Source organism: Pseudophryne corroboree, chromosome 9 (genome assembly GCF_028390025.1).
Source record: "Pseudophryne corroboree isolate aPseCor3 chromosome 9, aPseCor3.hap2, whole genome shotgun sequence".
Taxonomy (NCBI): Eukaryota; Metazoa; Chordata; class Amphibia; order Anura; family Myobatrachidae; genus Pseudophryne; species Pseudophryne corroboree.
The window spans coordinates 273661643-273679095 of NC_086452.1; the positions used below are offsets into that span (position 1 = coordinate 273661643).

Genomic DNA, 17453 nt, shown 5'->3' on the forward strand with positions numbered 1-17453 from the left:
GTGTCTTAGTAATAGAACCCTTGGCAGCCAAAATTAGATCCGATGAGGAATTCCCTGGGTTAACTTGCGGTCTGAGCTCTCATAAATCTGTCTCTTTGCCGATGACGTTGTCCACTTTGTTACACACCTTATCTCCTCTCTCCCTCACCTTCATGACTTATTGAACAGATTTAGTGATGCCGCCTATTACAAACTGAACACATCCAAAATTCACGCCCTTCCTGTTAATCTACCTGAGCCTGTCGTAGCAACTTTATGTTCCCAATATCCATACAACTCAAGATCTGACTCTATTCTCTACCTAGGCGTACACATCCCCCCTCTACCTCTTCTGTTTTTGATGTGAATTTGCCCACACACACACACACACACACACACACACACACACACACACACACACACACACACACACATTGACTCTCTTCAGTCCTTGACATCATCTTGGCTTTTATATGAAATATCCTGGTTGGTGTGACTGGCAGCCTTTACAATGTTTCTATTGCCCAAGCTTATGTACCTATTTCGAATTATACCATTTACCTTCCCCAGTTGCTATTTTTGGAGCTAACCTCTTGTACCAACTTCCTTCAGTTGTCTGTTTAAATAACTGTTACCAATCGATTGGGAGGCCCATAAAGTAAACACGACACAAGGTGTGTTCAGCAAGATTAGACTGAAGCTCATTTATTTATCTAGGGGTTATATAGACATATACAGGAATTTATTACACATCACATAGGTGTCATTTCTAAGTAATAAGAAGACAGTAGACAGATATGTTTCTATGAATTGCTCCCTGGCCTTGCTGTCCTTTGGGAATCAGCCTTGGGAGCCAGTCTGTAGACACTGTCTCAAAACATGTTCCAGGAGATTAGCTTGACCTTGCATCTCACGGGAACTATTCTCTAACTAAATGAAATGGAATGTCATCATTACTTATAAATTCTTAGCAAAATCATTTCTTCTTACACACAGAGAAATGTTGTTATACAGAATGGCTGCTTAGCATAATGCTGTCTCTCTCACTATCTAGATAAATGTAGGCTTATACTCACTAAATATCTATGGAAATCCCGTCCTCATAAGATAGCTCATTCTAGAATGATTCTACCTCGGCGCCATGGGGGTCTTGCTCTCCCTGATTTGGCCACTTATCAGGAAGCGTGCTTTATAGCTCAATTGAAATACTGGGTGGTGACCTCATCCACGTCCACCTAGATATCCATTAAGAGAACAGGTTGTTAAGGCTACACCTTAGAAGATCTTCTATGGACTCCCATACATCTTCACCCTCCAAATTTTTCTCTACTCCCCTCCATGGCCTCCTCTATATGGGTATGGGATTGTTTACTATCTAAACTGCCTGGATATACCTCTCCATATGCAGCCCTCTCTTTGGTAGCTGTTACTAAGCTAATACCCAATCTGAGTGTTTCCCTCTGGCACTCTTGCTATATCTGAACCTTAGGCGATCTCTTAGATCGGCATACACTGTTTACATTCCCTCAATTACAGGAACATTTTTCTCTCCCGCATAAGGAAATATTCAATTATCTACAAATACGACACTGATTTCATAGTTTGCCCCGATCACGGTACTCTCCCTGCCCTATAGCTCAGTCTGTTTTGTTCTGTATATCACTAATTAAGTCCACTAAGGATATTTCCTTTTGGTATAATACACTTATAAACTAATTCCGTCTCAAAAGTCCAATGCTCAGTTGCACTGGTAGAGAGATCTAGATGTCTCGCTATTTAGTGCACAATGGGAAAATTTATATTGTATGACCTTTCATATATGTACAGATGTCTGAATTGCTCAGAGATGCACGTCAAATTGCTACACAGACTATACTTAACTCCAGATAGACTGCATACCTTTTGGCCCTCATGCTCTAAATACTGCTGGCGGAAAAGCGGGGAAGAAGGCCATTTATTCCATGTCTACTGCTCCTGTCCCTTGCTCCGTGACTTTTGGAAGAGTGTTTTTGAGCTAATTAATACAGTTTTAAATCTATCCCTAAGCCCGGTTCCCATATTGGCACTGTTACATATTTATCCTGCTGAAGTTCTGACTGATCACAGATATTTACTAGGTCATATATGCATAGCGCGAGAGCTACTATAGCTCAAGCTTGGAAGCAATCTGTACCGCCTCCTGTCTTAAAGGTCCTTCATAAGAAAATTTTCCATTTTACCATGGAAACTGAATACATGCCATATTCTTCATCGGCCTCCTCGTCTATTATGAAATGGATGCCCTGGCATGAATACGTTACATACGGAGAAGGGGCAGATTTGTTTCCACAAACTTCTAGATCCTCTCCCTCCAGTTTAGGCTGAATTATTTATTTATTATTTATTAACAATTTCTTATATAGCGCAGCATATTCCGTTGCGCTTTACAATTAGAACAACAGTAATAGAACAAAACTGGGTAAAAACAAACAGACATAGCGGAAGGAAGGCCCTGCTCGCAAGCTTACAATCTATAGGGAAATAGGCATAGATACAGAAGGATAGATGCTACCTATTGCATAATGGTCCACCAGATTGCTAGGTTCTTAATGGGTTGTATGATGATACCCCACAAAGTTATCCAAGTGTCAGGAGGGTGTGAGACTAAAGAAAGACAAGATATGTGATGTTATGAATACTCTACAGAGGATGTAATTAGATAGGGAAGCACTGAAGGTTATGTGGGTGGGTCTGGAATTTGATAGGCTTGTCTGAAGAAGTGAGTTTTCAGGGAACATTTAAAGGTTTGGAGACTAGAGGCGAGTCTTACTGTGCGTGGGAGGGCATTCCACAGAGTGGGTGAAGCCCGGATAAAGTCCTGTAATTTTGAGTGTGAACATGTTTGGGAAGACCGGTCAGGAGACTATTACAATAATCAATGCGGGAGATAATGAGAGCATGGATTAGAGTTCTTGCTGTGTCTTGTGTAAGATAAGGGCGTATTTTGGATATGTTTCTTAGATGTATGTAACATGATCTTGAGACAGATTGAATGTGGGTAACAAAGGACAGTTCAGAGTCAAGAATGACACCTAGGCAGCGAGCTTGTGGGGTAGGGGTGATTGCAGAGTTCTCAACAGTGATAGAGATATCAGGTTGGAAACTACTATTGGCCGGTGGAAATATAATTAATTCTGTTTTGGAAATATTAAGTTTGAGGTGGCGAGATGTCATCCAAGATGAAATGGCAGAAAGGCATTCCGTGACACGGCCCAATACAGATGGTGACAAATCAGGGGAGGATAGGTAGATTTGAGTATCATCCGCATACAGATGGTACTGAAATCCAAAAGAGTTGATTAGTTTGCCAAGAAATGTGGTATAGATAGAGAAAAGCAGAGGACCTAGGACTGAGCCTTGCGGTACTCCAACTGAGAGAGGTAGCGAAGGAGAGGTGGAATCAGAGAAACGAACACTGAAGGAGCGATTAGATAGGTAGGATGAGAACCAAGAAAGGGCTGTGTCCTGAATACCTAGGGATTGTAGTGTTTGTATGAGAAGAGAGTTGTCAACAGTGTCAAAAGCAGCAGAGAGATCAAGGAGAATAAGTAGAGAGTAATGTCCTTTAGATTTAGCAGTGACCAAATCATTCACTACCTTAGTCAGTGCTGTCTCTGTGGAGTGTTGGGCCCGAAATCCTGACTGAAGTGGGTCCAGTAGGCTGTGTGAGTTAAGAAAGTGTGTGAGGCGAGTGTAGGCAAGTCTCTCCAGTAGCTTGGAGGGGCATGGGAGCTGAGAGATGGGACGGTAGTTAGAGAGAGAGAGTTCGGGTCAGAGTTTTGTTTTTTCAGAATGGGAGTAATCACTGCATGCTTGTATAGAGAAGGAAAGATACCAGTAGACAGGGAGAGATTACAGATTTTTGTTAAGGTTGGGGTGAGCACAGTAGACAGAGCTTTACTAATTTGTGAGGGTATAGAGTCAAGGGGAGAGGTATTAGAGTAGGCAGATGAAAAGAGTGCAGATACTTCATCTTCATTTGTAGGATCAAAGGAAGAGAAGGTGTTAGAGGGTTCAGGCAGGGAATTGAGCAGGTCACTTGCTGTGGAAGAGCATACCATTTAATTTCGGATCCTGTCAATCTTGTCCTTGAAATAGGAAGCAAGATCTTGCGCACTGACAGTGGCTGGTGGGTTAGGTGAGGGAGGGACAAGAAGTGATTTAAATGTATTAAAAAGTCGCTTGGGGTTAGAGGCTTGAGCAGAGATGAGAGATTGAAAATATGTTTGTTTGGCAGTGTCCAGAGCATTACGATAAGAGTGGTAGGTGGTCTTATATGTGAGAAAGTCACTTGAACTACGAGATTTACGCCACTGGCGTTCAACTTTACGTGAGAGTTTTTGTAAATGTCTAGTGTATTTAGAGTGCCACGGTTGACATCTAAGTCTACGTGGAGTGTGATGGGTAGCTGGAGCCACTTCATCAAGTGCTGTTACTAAAGTTTGGTTAAGGTGTGACACAGCAGTCTCTGGAGAGGTGAATGTAGAAATTGGTGAGAGCAGTAGTTGCAGAGAGGTAGATAGTTGTTGAAAACTAATAGCGTTAATATTTATGCGGATAAGAGGTGTCCTTGTAGACTTTAGGGACATGGAGTTTGAAGTAATGGAGGAGAGCATGCATGTGATAAGGTTGTGATCTGAGAGAGGGAAAGAAGTGTTAGTGAGTTCAGAAACAGAGCATAGTCTGGTGAATACAAGATCAAGGCAGTGGCCCTCCTGATGAGTAGGGGAGTCAGTCCATTGGGAGAGGCCAAGAGAGGAGGTTAGAGAGAGTAGTTTAGAGGCATGGGGAGATTGTGGACTGTCAATAGAGAGATTGAAATCACCCATAATGATGGTGGAGATGTCAGAGGATAGAAAGTGAGGGAGCCAAGCAGAAAAATCTTCCAGAAACTTTTTGGGTTGCCCAGGTGGGCGATAGATAGTTGCAACACGCAGAGAGAAAGGGGTGACAATCCTAATAGAGTGTACTTCAAAGGATGTAAATGTGAGTGAGGGAACAGGTGGTAAAACAATGTGCGTGTAAGATTTGGACAGTAATATTCCAACACCACCTCCTTTGATGTTACCAGGCCTGGGGGTGTGTGTGAAGTGGAGGCCACCATGTGACAGTGCTGCAGGGGAGGCAGTGTCTGATTGTGTGAGCCAGGTTTCTGTTATAGCCAGCATATTGAATTTTTTTGCTATGAAAAGGTCATGAATAGCTGTTAATTTGTTGCAAACAGAGCGTGCATTCCATAAAGCACATTTTAGTGACTTGGAGGTAGATGGGAGACAAGTGATGTTGATAAGGTTTGTTGATTTTATATTCCGTTGTGAATCAGCTGAATGTGAGCGTGGTATGTGGATGGGACCTGGATTTGGGGATATGTCACCAGCTAGTAGAAGCAGAAGAAGAGAGATATAGGTATAGTTGGGGGAGGTGTGTGATAGTTTCTTATGGTGACAGGTAGAGGATGTGACAGTTAGTGTACATAGATAGGTTAAAAGCTTATGAGTGTTAATAAGAGGGGAGTGGATTAATGAGGCTGCAATGTGTACAGAGCTTCAGCTGAAGCCAATTGGACATCTAATCAAAGGGCTTATATTACCCTGTGTTAAGTAAACACCAGTCCATGTATGCTAATAAACTCCCATCACCTGTATCCCAGCTCCTCTGTGCTGCTTCCATCCATCCCGGCACCTGTATCCCAGTTCCTCTGTACTGCTTTGTCCTATCCCGACACCTGTATCCCAGCTCCTCAGTGCTGCTTCCATCCATCCCATCACCTGTATCCCAGCTCCTCGGTGCTGCTTCCATCCATCCCGTCACCTGTATCCCAACTCCTCGGTGCTGCTTCCATCCATCCCGTCACCTGTATTCCAGCTCCTCTATGCTGCTTTCCCCATCCCGTCACCTGTATCCCAGCTTCTCTGTACTGCTTTGTCCCATCCCGTCACCTGTATCCCATCATCTCGGAGTTGCTTCCCCCTGCATCCTGACACCTGTATCCCAGCTCCTCTGTACTGCTTTGTCCCATCCCGCCACCTGTATCCCAGCTCCTCTGTACTGCTTTGTCCCATCCCATCACCTGTATCCCAGCTCCTCAGTGCCACTTCCCCCGCATCCCGTCACCTGTATCCCAGTTCCTCTGTGCTAATTCCCCCCATCCTTTCACCTGTATCCCAGTTTCTCTGTGCTGCTTCCCCCATCCAGTCACCTGTATCCCAGCTCCTCAGTGCCGCTTCCCCCATCCAGTCACCTGTATCCCAGCTCCTCTCTCCCTCTTTGCCTTCCCCACCCCCGTATCCCAACACCTGTATCCCAGCTCCTCTGTGCCATTTAACCTATCCTTTCACCTGTATGCCAACCTTTTTTTGTCACTTCCCCTGTCACCTGTGTCACTGCTCCTCTGTGCTGCTTCCTCCCATTATATATATATATATATATATATATATAAACATACCGCAACTACCACCGAAGTGGAAGGTGCACACTCGCCAAAATCAGTCTCTGAATCCAATTGTTGAATCAACTCGGTTTAATCAGGTTAAAAAGTGATGCCGTCAATCATCGACGTTTCGTCCATATGTGGACCTTTATCAAGATAGGCACTTCACAACATCTAAACAATAGACATTAAAAACAAAATAAAATCAATGAAATATGAAAAACAAACCAAATCACCCACACCACCACCACCACCAGTGCCTCCCAGGCCCTCATGACAGTCAAAAAATGGCTAGAGGATATAACTGGACATTATTAGACGTGCTTAACATGCATCAAGTGCCCATACTTCAATAATCCAGGAAAACCTCCACCTACACCTCATGCCTCAACGAGGTACACATATATCTAACAGGTGAGATTACCTGGGCAAAACACCAATGTCAGTATAACCTGATGTATGGTTCCTTTTACAGAGGACCTACTGTGATTAGAATAAGACATGTAACATGTCAAACAGCCAACCAGAAATAACTAAAGATATATGAACAAAACCATTAAAGGGGTATAAAACATGCAGCCTAATATAGGTCATACCTGGTGCAATATAAGACAACATTTAGCAGCTATTATTCAATCAGCTAGGGTCAGCATGTCTTCTATAATCAAAATAGAAAAAAGTACTTACAGACTATTCATGAAACAAACACCACAAGTAGTAGGGAAGGTAGCATACTTACAGCTCAGGTACCATGAGCCTACTGATAGCTGCATGCTGCATAGGACCAAATATGGGCTATTTAAGACACTCAAACAGGAAGTGCCTATTAAAGCTACAAAAGAAGATACACACTACTATAAAAGAAACCAACGTGCCTGATCAATAACCCTGCTTACTAGAGTAGGTAACATAATGGCTGAATCAATTGCGGGACACAAGGGACACCATACGTGTGACAAACACTTTCAATTACATTAAAACTGGATGCGCGCTGGGGACGCGACTTCTGCGTTCCAACAACCGGAAGTTGATGCATTCCACTGACCAGAAGTAATGCTACCCGGCGTCGCCAAGCGGGGAAGCCGCTGAAAATACACAGACCCACGTAACGGGGTAAAGACAAATAGAGCAATCAGGCAGCTGTTCAAAAATCAAATAAATAGAAGCCTATGATATCCTAACTGTAATCAAACTCTCAATTATTACATGGTCCCGCCCCGCCGGAAGTGACATCAGGGCTCAACAGGCTCTCGTGGGTCAATCAAGCTGTCAATCACAGTAAAAGTATCAGTGCATAAACACTGGTCCTATATAGGTGAATCAAGTGTGGGCGGTTTAGATGCCTAAGGGGCATGGCGACCAATAATCTCACCAACCTCGTACCAAAGATAACTAGATCCATCAAACCAACAGGGAAATAAATAAAATTAAGGAAATACACAATAGGTAGAAATTCAAATCTTGTTAAGCATAAAAGAAAAAATCAGTCGTGGTATGGTGAGATGATTGGTCAAATCGCCCCCTCATGATCTGTCAAGGACCTGGGATGGCTACGGGAATGAAGAACAACAAACATAAAAAAATAATAACATAAAACACTTATTTATACATAACAAATACATAGGGAATATCAAACGGAATTCACAATGTACGTGGACATCTTAAATAGTGTATGATTACACATTCGTACTGATGCACCATACACTTAATTAGAGCAAAAAGGTAACAAATGGGACAATCAAAGGTAAGACCTACAAAAAAAATGTTGAGTGGATTGGCCTCATTGAGGCCTCTCGGAGCTACCGTATTAAGTTTATGAATCCAAAAACTCTCCCTGTGCTTTAGAGTTAGTGTTCGATCCCCACCACATTGGGGGGGGGGGGGGGACCCAATCAATAAGTTGACATTTGAGGGTTGCTACTTGGTGTCTAGCCACTGGTTTATCAGAGGTGCCTGAAAGTAGGGCCGTTTGGATGGACGAACGGTGATTGTCCATTCGATCACGGAAAGGGCGCGACGTCAGTCCGACGTAACAGAGCCCACAGGGGCATTTTGGAAGGTAAACGACATAGTCCAGTCGACAATGAAGATGATACTTGATAGAGATCTTTTTCCCTGTGTGGGGATGATAGAAAACAGGGCCAGTTATCATTGATCTACAGGTGGTACATTCCCCACATGAGAAACAGCCCGGCTTAGCCTGCATAAGGTGAATGTTAGACTTGTTTTGTTCAGGGAAAGTGGTCGGCCTCATCAATAACTGTTTTAAATTAGCACCCCGCCTGTAGGCCACCAATGGTGCTGGGGCCCTAGCAAAGGGCAAATGATTGTCAGATGCTAATATGGGCCAATGTCTCTGTAGTGCTTTTCTAGTGACATTTGAAGTACTGTCGAATTGGGAGGAAAAAAATCATACGATTTTCACTAACCGTGCTTTTAACCTGTTGTCCATTAAAAATATTATTCGCTTTCTTTAGACACCTAGTGAGTACTGCTCTGGAATACCCTCGTTCCACAAAGCGGGTGGTTTTAACCTGTTGTCCATTAAAAATATTATTCGCTTTCTTTAGACACCTAGTGAGTACCGCTCTGGAATACCCGCTTTGTGGAACGAAACGTGATACGTTTATACGTGATACGTGATACGTGACAAAATGCGTTAGGACCCCGCCTCATCATCCACTTTGATTAAGGTATCCACATCAGCAGCTCTTTGCCGAGTTCACACGGACTCCCTCACCGGCACTCTGGTTCCCGCAAGCCGCACACACCAGCACGCGGCTCTCATCTGTTACTCCGGCCTTACTTGTTACATCAGCCCGGTGACCTTTACCATCTCTTTGCTGCACAGCACGAGTGGGCAACGCAGGACTAAGAACCAGGGACACCCGGTCTCGGACCAGCCCACAGGAGAGTTACATATTACAGCAGCAGAGCTCTGTGACGGGAACTTTGTGCATTATCTGGGACCGCTCCTTATTTAATTTTACAAATTAATCCACAAGTGTCAATCTTGTGAGTTATTACGGATCTTCAGCAAGTTTATTATACAAGCTGCTCCAAAAACCTCATATGATATCTATATTTATCAAGGTGTGTTCTATTACATCTCATCAATTTTATCCCCTGTTACATTGCGCAGCCGTTTTTCTGTTTTCTGCAACATCTTATACTGGTATATCTCCTCCAGAACCGAAAAGGCTGTTTTTTCTTTTGCGCTATCAGTTAAAGGTATTTGCCAGTTACCTTTGGTCAGGTCCAACGTGGTGAGAAACCTGGCTGTTCCCAGCCTTTCTATAAGCTCATCCACACGGGGCATGGGGTATGCGTCAAATTAAGACACCTCATTTAACTTACGAAAGTCATTACAGAAGCGTATGCTAACATCTGGCTTCGGGATGAGAACTATGGGACTGGACTACTCACTGTTAGATTCCTCTGTGACTCCAAGTTCTAACATGATTTTAACTTCTTTAGAAACAGCTTCTCGCTGAGTTCAGGAATCCTATATGGCTTTAAATGGACCGTGACCCCGGGTTCTGTGACAATGTCATGTTTTATTATGGTCGTTCGGCCAGGTAGCTCTGAAAATATCTCCCTATTTTGGATGAGAAATTCTTTAACCTGATTGTTCTGATCAGCTGATAATGTCTCTAACACCTTTACTGCGGGAAGCAACGGAGGTGAAGACACCGAAGGGCAAGGCTCCGCTGACAGAGACCACCTATCTTTCCAGGGTTTGATTAAGTTAACATGGTAGATTTGTTCGGGTTTTCCCTTTGCCGGCTGGTATACTTTGTAATTAACCTCATTCACTTTTTCCCTAATCTCAAATAGACCCTGCCATTTAGCTATGAATTTGCTTTCCACAGTGGGTACCAAAATAATAACTCTATCTCCAGGAGCAAATTCCCGTATCTTGGCACTCCGGTTATATACCCTCTGTTGAGCACTTTGGGCCTGTTCCATGTGATCTCTGACAATAGGTACCACGGCTGTAATCCTATCCTGCATTTGTATTACATGTTCAATAACGCTTCTATAAGGAGTGGGCTGTCCTTCCCACGTCTCTTTGGCAATGTCCAACAGCCCTCTGGGGTGTCTACCATACAACAAATCAAATGGAGAAAACCCTGTAGAGGACTGAGGAACTTCTCTGATGGCCATTAAGAAGTAGGGCAACAAACAATCCCCGTTTTTCCCATCTCTATCAACAACCTTTTTTAACATACTTTTTAAAGTTTTATTAAACCTTTCCACCAACCCGTCAGTTTGGGGATGGTAGATGGACGTCCTGAGGTGATTGACCTTAAATAATTTGCACAATTCTTTCATGATCCTTGACATAAATGGAGTACCTTGGTCAGTCAAAATTTCTTTTGGTATTCCCACTCTACTAAAAACCTGCACCAGCTCCATAGCTATCGCCTTGGTTGTGATGGTGCGTAAAGGGACAGCCTCAGGATATCGAGTGGCATAGTCCATAATTACCAGGATATACTGATGGCCCCGAGCGGACTTTAACAAGGGCCCCATGAGATCCATGGTTATTCTGTCAAACGGGACCTCTATAATAGGCATGGGAACTAGTGGGCTCCTGAAATGGGGTCTAGGGGCATGATACTGGCATTCAGGACAGGAAGAACAATATTCAGACACTTCTTTATAAACCCCTGGCCAAAAGAACCTTTGTAAAACTCTTTCAGTGTTTTTTTTCTGCCCCTAAATGTCCTGCTGTAACGTGACTATGAGCTAAATCTAGTACCGTTCTCCGATAAGGCTGGGGAACTACCAGCTGTTCCACCACATCCTCACCCCTTTTGACAATGTGGTACAAGAGCTCATTACAGATGGCCATGTGGGGATACGTAACCCTATCACCAGGTACCACAGGTTCCCCATTAACAACATTAACATTCTCTATAGCCTTTATTAAGGTAGGATCCTTTAACTGTTCAAATGCAAACAGATCCTTCTTTACCTCCAGGTCAGGCACGCTTTCAGTTCTAACTACTATGTCTCTGTTCCCAGCAAGAGGGTCCTCACTGGACTCCCCATCTGTCACTTCCCCAGCCAAACTAGCAAAAGGCAAAGGGTCAGCAAGTTCTGAAGACACATGTACATCCATAAAATCACCAGTATTATCAACTGGCTCTTTACTTCTCACATCTGTTGATAAACGTGATTCCCACAGTTTCCAAAAATGAGGAAAATCCCTCCCTATTATGGCCTCATGCACCAAGGTGGGGACCAGTCCTACTTTAACAATTGCTGACCCACAACAAGTTTCTATATTCACTTCAGCAGTGACATAAATGTTGGGTATCCCCATGTATGCAAGTTACCCCAATAGGTATTTGCTGGACCTTTAAGGGGTTCACTAACCCAGCTTTCACGAGGGTAACTAAACTTCCTGAATCTAGCAAGGTCTCTACCCGGTTACCCTCTAAGAACACATCACACATTTGTTTTTCCAGCTCAGGTGAAGGTACCACAGTACAGGCTAACCTAGCAAAGAAAGACATTCTGCGACATTCAAAGGCAGCATCACATTGCATAGGTTCTTGCATGACTGGGCAATTGGCAGTAATATGACCTGGCATACCACACCTAAAACATTTAACCACACGATTATCAACCCGTTTGGGCAGCATAGACCGTTCTAGCCCCATTGTCCTGTCTCCAGGGCTAGTGTTTACAGTCTCTCCAGCCTTGCGTTCTCTTAACCGCCCAGCAATGTTTTCCCTCAGAACAGTCTTACCAGTCTTTACTGAAGGGCGCTGTCGAGGATCTATGGGTTGCGAGGTGGTCATCAGTAGTTCCTCTGCCGCCAAATACCTCTCTACCATGTCCACTAATTGGTCAGCAGTATCCGGGTTTCCATGGCTTACCCACTTGCGCAGGGCCATAAGCAAAGATCACAAATAACGGTCCATGATAACTCTTTCAACCATCTGAGGACCAGTTAATGTCTCTGGCTGTAACCATTTTTTTGTTAGCTGAATAAGGTCATGCATCTGGGAGTGAGGAGGCTTCTCCATGGCGTACACCCAATGGTGCACCCGTTGTGCTCGTACTGACAGCGTGACTCCCAGGTGGGTCAGGATCTCAGTCTTTAGTTTATCTTAGTCCCGAGCCTCAGCAGGGCTTAAATCAAAGTACGCTTTTTGGGGTTCACCTGACAGAAAAGGTGCCAGCAGACTGGCCCACTGTGCTTTCGGCCAGTTCTCACGCTCAGCAGTCCTTTCAAATGTGGTCAGGTAGGCCTCCCCATCATCAGCCTCTGTCATTTTCTGCAGGAAGTGACTTGCCCGTATAGAACTAGAGATGGTCAGAGCACAGATGGCAATATCTCTAATCCAGGCTGCAAGGCTCTGCACCACTTCTGTTAAAGCCTCTCTATCCTGAAGCTGTTGCCTGTAAAGTTCGTCAGTAGCCACCTGCTGCTGTCTCCTATTTTCCTCCATTGCCACCTGCTGCTGTCTCCTATTTTCCTCCATTGCCACCAGCTGCTGTCTGTTGGACTCCTGCTGAGCCGCTGTAGCTTGCAGCAAGGCTTTGAGCAGTTCCTCCATGTCGACAGACTTTTCAGGTGGCTTTGTATCTGCTTTCACCCAGGACATATATCAAATCCTCAGGGGGAAACTCAGTAACTTCACACTGGGCTGTATCTGCATAAACCACCATTTTCTGCAGGCCTCATAAAGCTGCTGCCTTCACTTATGCACAGAACAGCATGCTCGCATTCTCCACCAAGTTGTAACACTGTAAGGGTACAAGGTGCCATTTCCTGGGGTAAATGGCAGCACGCAGCAGCTGAGGAATCACACAAGTCCAGTTTGTGGTGCAACTGGCCACAGCCAGTTTTATTAAACAGAAAATAAAACAAACACCAAAAGAAAATACCTTGCCTGTCCAGCACTAACTAAACACAAGACGTTCCTAACTACCACTAAACAAAAACACAGAGTTCTCCAGTAAACACTGTATAGCTCACTTGTATAAAGAAGCGTGTTTCTCTGTTCAGAGAGTCTCCAGTCTCCTCAGGCAGTCTGCCCACACTAATCAGGCTAGCAGCCCTAAAAGGCTCTTGCACAGCTGAAAGCCCTGATTAGCCCTCTATGAGGCCAAAGACCCGAACTGGGCCCAATGTCTGGAACTTGCCCTATCTCTCTTTCAGGGCCCTTATCCAGCTTTTCCAATAAACTAAAAAGGTTCTGACAAAACAAAAAATTTTCCTAGAAGTTTTCATTTTTCTAATACATGTAAGACAAGAACCTGGGACAAACATACCTGCCCTCAAACACTATTCCAGTGTTCTTGTCACATTAGGCATCAGGATTCTGAATGGGATCCACTCAGGATCCCAGCTCAGAATGCTGGTACCAGCATCCCGCAATACTATCCTAATTATTGCTTATTATGTAGCTTGTGCTTCTTATGAGCTGCCCGTAACAGCTCTAATTTCTCTGCCAGTTAATGGACCAGTGATTAGATGACAACAGGGCAGTAGTGAGCCTGGCTGGGCCCAAGTACTTTTCAAGGGGCATGGCCTAATTACAGGAGGCATGGCCATGAACCCTTAGAATTAAATACAGACTTTTTTTTATTTTTAAGCGCAACCCTGGCCACACTGCAGCCCAGCACACAGCAGTGTGTGCTGGGCTGAGGAGAGAAGCTGCAACTGCTGCTGCCAGGTAAGGGTGTGGGGACCTGGGCCCCTCCATCAGATCTGGGTCTGGGTAATTAGTGAATTCCCCTCTCAGTACCACCGGATGACAAGTTCACTTTTATACATTTTTATCTGCTTAGAAATAAAGCTGTCAAAACTAACAATTCACAAAAACACACTAATTTCTGCCCCAACTGTCAGCACAAACCTTGTGGATATGTCTGATTATTATCATTGCAGATGTATGTACCCTGCTAGACAATAAAGGATATTAGAGTATGTAAGGCAGATATCTGATATGTATACAGTATGTAATATATTTAACAATATACTTTGCTACAGAGCAAATTATAAATTCTACTTTATCATCATCTACCATCTAATTCTCATCTGGTGGCTGCAGTTGTTACATTATTGTATAGTAGATCCTATACATTATCCTTTTTGTTTGGTCCTCTAAAGGGGGGTACTCACGGAGCGATCGCTGCTTAAAATCTAAGCAATCTGACTAGATCACTCCGTGTGTACCCCTCACAGCGATATTGATGCGCAGCCCCACGCATCGCTGTCGCTGGTGCTAGATTGGCCAATCTAGCGGGTCGCTCACTTCACCCGCTGGGTGAAATTAGCGCCCCCCCCCCCCCCCGTCTCCTCCCGCACGCTCAGCACACATCGCGCTGTGCTGAGCGGGGGAAGAGATGTGCGCTGAGCGGTTCGCTCAGCACACATCTCTCCCACATCTGCGGGTGAGTACTGGCCTTAACTCAAGTTTCTTGACACACTAATTATCTCATTTTATACAAGCAATTCTATTGCCTCAGCATATTTTATAAACCAGCACATTTTATAGCATTGTTATTTTTAGGATTGTGAATAATCGATTATTATGTTACATTTTATTGCATGTATAATATATATAAAATTAAATGCTGAACTATACCTCCATGCCGTCTCAATAATCACACCCATAATCCTTTTGTTTATTTTTGATTATGTCTCTGGCGCGACTTTAATTTTTTTTAACATAATCCTAATTTGTTTTTTTAGTTTTATAGAAAGCCAGAGACACTGTAAAGAGGTGTAGATAAAGTGCCCTTACATCTATTAATATAATGGAATGCTACGAGTCCATGGGTAAACTTCTTGCCAACAAAGGTAAGTTATTGTACAATGTTTTTTATTGTCATTTTGTAAAATTGTAAAATGGTTACATCTTTCTCGCTGTCAGGGGTTATTACCATGCTATAAATCAGTATTTTAAGTCTCATTAAATGTGACCATTTTTCTCTGTCTACTAAAAGGGTTTGCCACACAAAACAATGGCCCTCATTCCGAGTTGATCGCTCGCTAGCTACTTTTAGCAGCCATGCAAACGCATAGTTGCCGCCCATGGGAGAGTGTATTTTCGCTTTGCAGGAGTGCGAACGCCTGTGCAGCAGAGCGGCTGCAAACACATTTTGTGCAGAACAAGACCAGCCCTGTAGTTACTTATTCTGTGTGATGATTGCTGCGACGAATGACACGGTAATGATGTCTGATACCTGCCCAGCAGACGCCCGGCCACTCCTACGTTTTTCCAAACACTCCCAGAAAATGGTCAGTTGACACCCAGAAACTCACACTTTCTGTCAATCTCCTTACGATCGGCTGTGCGACTGAACAAAATAACCCACCCAAATATAACTCTCTGCGCACATGTTATATCTGCCACACCTGCAGTGCTCATGGTTTTGCCCAACTGCTAACAAATTTGCTGCTGTCATCAACTCTGAATTACTCCCAATATACAGTATTTGTTTATTTATACAAAATTACAACTGATGCTTCACAGTGCTGGGGTCCAGAGGCGTCACCAGGTGTGGTGACACCCGGTGCGCACCCCTGATGTACTGCCGCGATCGCGGCAAAAAGGGGGGCGTGGCCTTACAGCTAGGGGGCGTGGCTTCGCGGGGATACCGGGATCGTCACTCTGGGGGCGTGCCCAGCATCTCCGGAGATGCTGGGCTTCCCCCAGAGACGGTCTCAGTGTGCTGTCGGCTCCTCTGCTATGACAGGAGCCGGGTGCTGTAACGGAATTTCACACTGCAGCACCTGGCTCCTGTCACTGCGGAGGAGCTGACATTTGGTGTCACCCCCTCCAGGTGTCACACCCGGGTGCGGGCCGCACCCCCCGCACCCGCCTTGTGACGCCACTGCTGGGGTCATGGGCTTAATTTGCTCCAAGTCCCTATTTGTGTGGAGTTTGAATGTTCTCCCTGTGTTTGCATGGGTTTCCTTCATGTATTCTGGTTTTTCAACCACAGTCAAAAAAATACTGGATGGTTAACTGACTACTAAAAATAAATGGGCACCAAAGGACCAATTAATTTATTGTGAGTTAGCAGTGATGCCATAGATACGCCTTTGCAATGACATAAGAATGCCTGCAATGGCCCACCCAATTTGCCCTCAAATTATATATTATAGTTCACAGCATCATAGGGGTTCATATTAAAATATGCAATCTCTTGGCTACCGTAAGTGTTGGTACAATTAAATTGACCCCTTGGAGGCTAATTCAGACCTGATCGCTGCTGTGCGTTTTCGCACAGTGGGCGATAAGGTCTGAACTGCGCATGCGCCGCAGTGCGCATGTGCGTGCTAGAGATACTATCGCATCTCAGTCCAGCTGCGTTTGGCTGTTGTTTTAGGGGTGCGGTCTGGGCAACGCAGGTGTGCCCGGACCATGCGGGGGGGTGGGCCGCTTGCAGCCGCTGCGACCCGGGATGCGACAAGTAGCTCCATGCCAGCGCGCAGGAGTTGCGCAGGTAGGGAGCTACTTGTCAAGTACAAAAGCATCGCCCATGGCCGGATTAAGCCTTGGGGGTGCCTGGGGCACTTAAGACAGGGGGGCCCCGGTGAAAGGGGAGGGGGTGAATATTAGATTGTGCATACCTCCCAACAGGAGGGACAAAATGTTTATACCTGGACTTCCCTCTTAATATGTGTTGAACTATTTAATTGATAAGAAAGATGTTTCAACACAGGTGATTGCAATCATAAATTAAGATGGAGGTCCAGGTAGACATTTGTCCCTCCTGGAATGGGTCATGTTGGGAGGTATAGATTGTGAATATTAAATTTAAACCAATGGTGTATATTACATTTAAACTAATAGTTAAATAATGCATTGGTACTGTTTATCGTTCCACCTAAGTGAGAGACAACTACTTTATAACATTTCTTGTAGAAGAACAAACAATTTAAATGACCTTAAAATACACATAGAAAAATAAAATCTATAATTTATCTTGTCACATGCAAGAATAGCAGCAGCCTTTTTTGAATCATGGC

The 17453-nt window shown here is 44.3% G+C and overlaps 1 protein-coding gene across 2 annotated transcripts in view; it reads left to right on the top strand.

The window, feature by feature from the left end:
- The window catches only part of RGS21 (regulator of G protein signaling 21), a 498283-nt gene that overhangs the window by 181873 nt on the left and 298957 nt on the right, over positions 1-17453 (top strand). For both annotated transcript variants that reach the window (XM_063940308.1, XM_063940309.1), the window contains one exon: positions 15168-15275. In XM_063940308.1, coding sequence (XP_063796378.1) covers positions 15233-15275 — 43 coding nt within the window. In that variant the 5' untranslated portion in view covers positions 15168-15232. The remainder of the gene's footprint in view (positions 1-15167; positions 15276-17453) is intronic.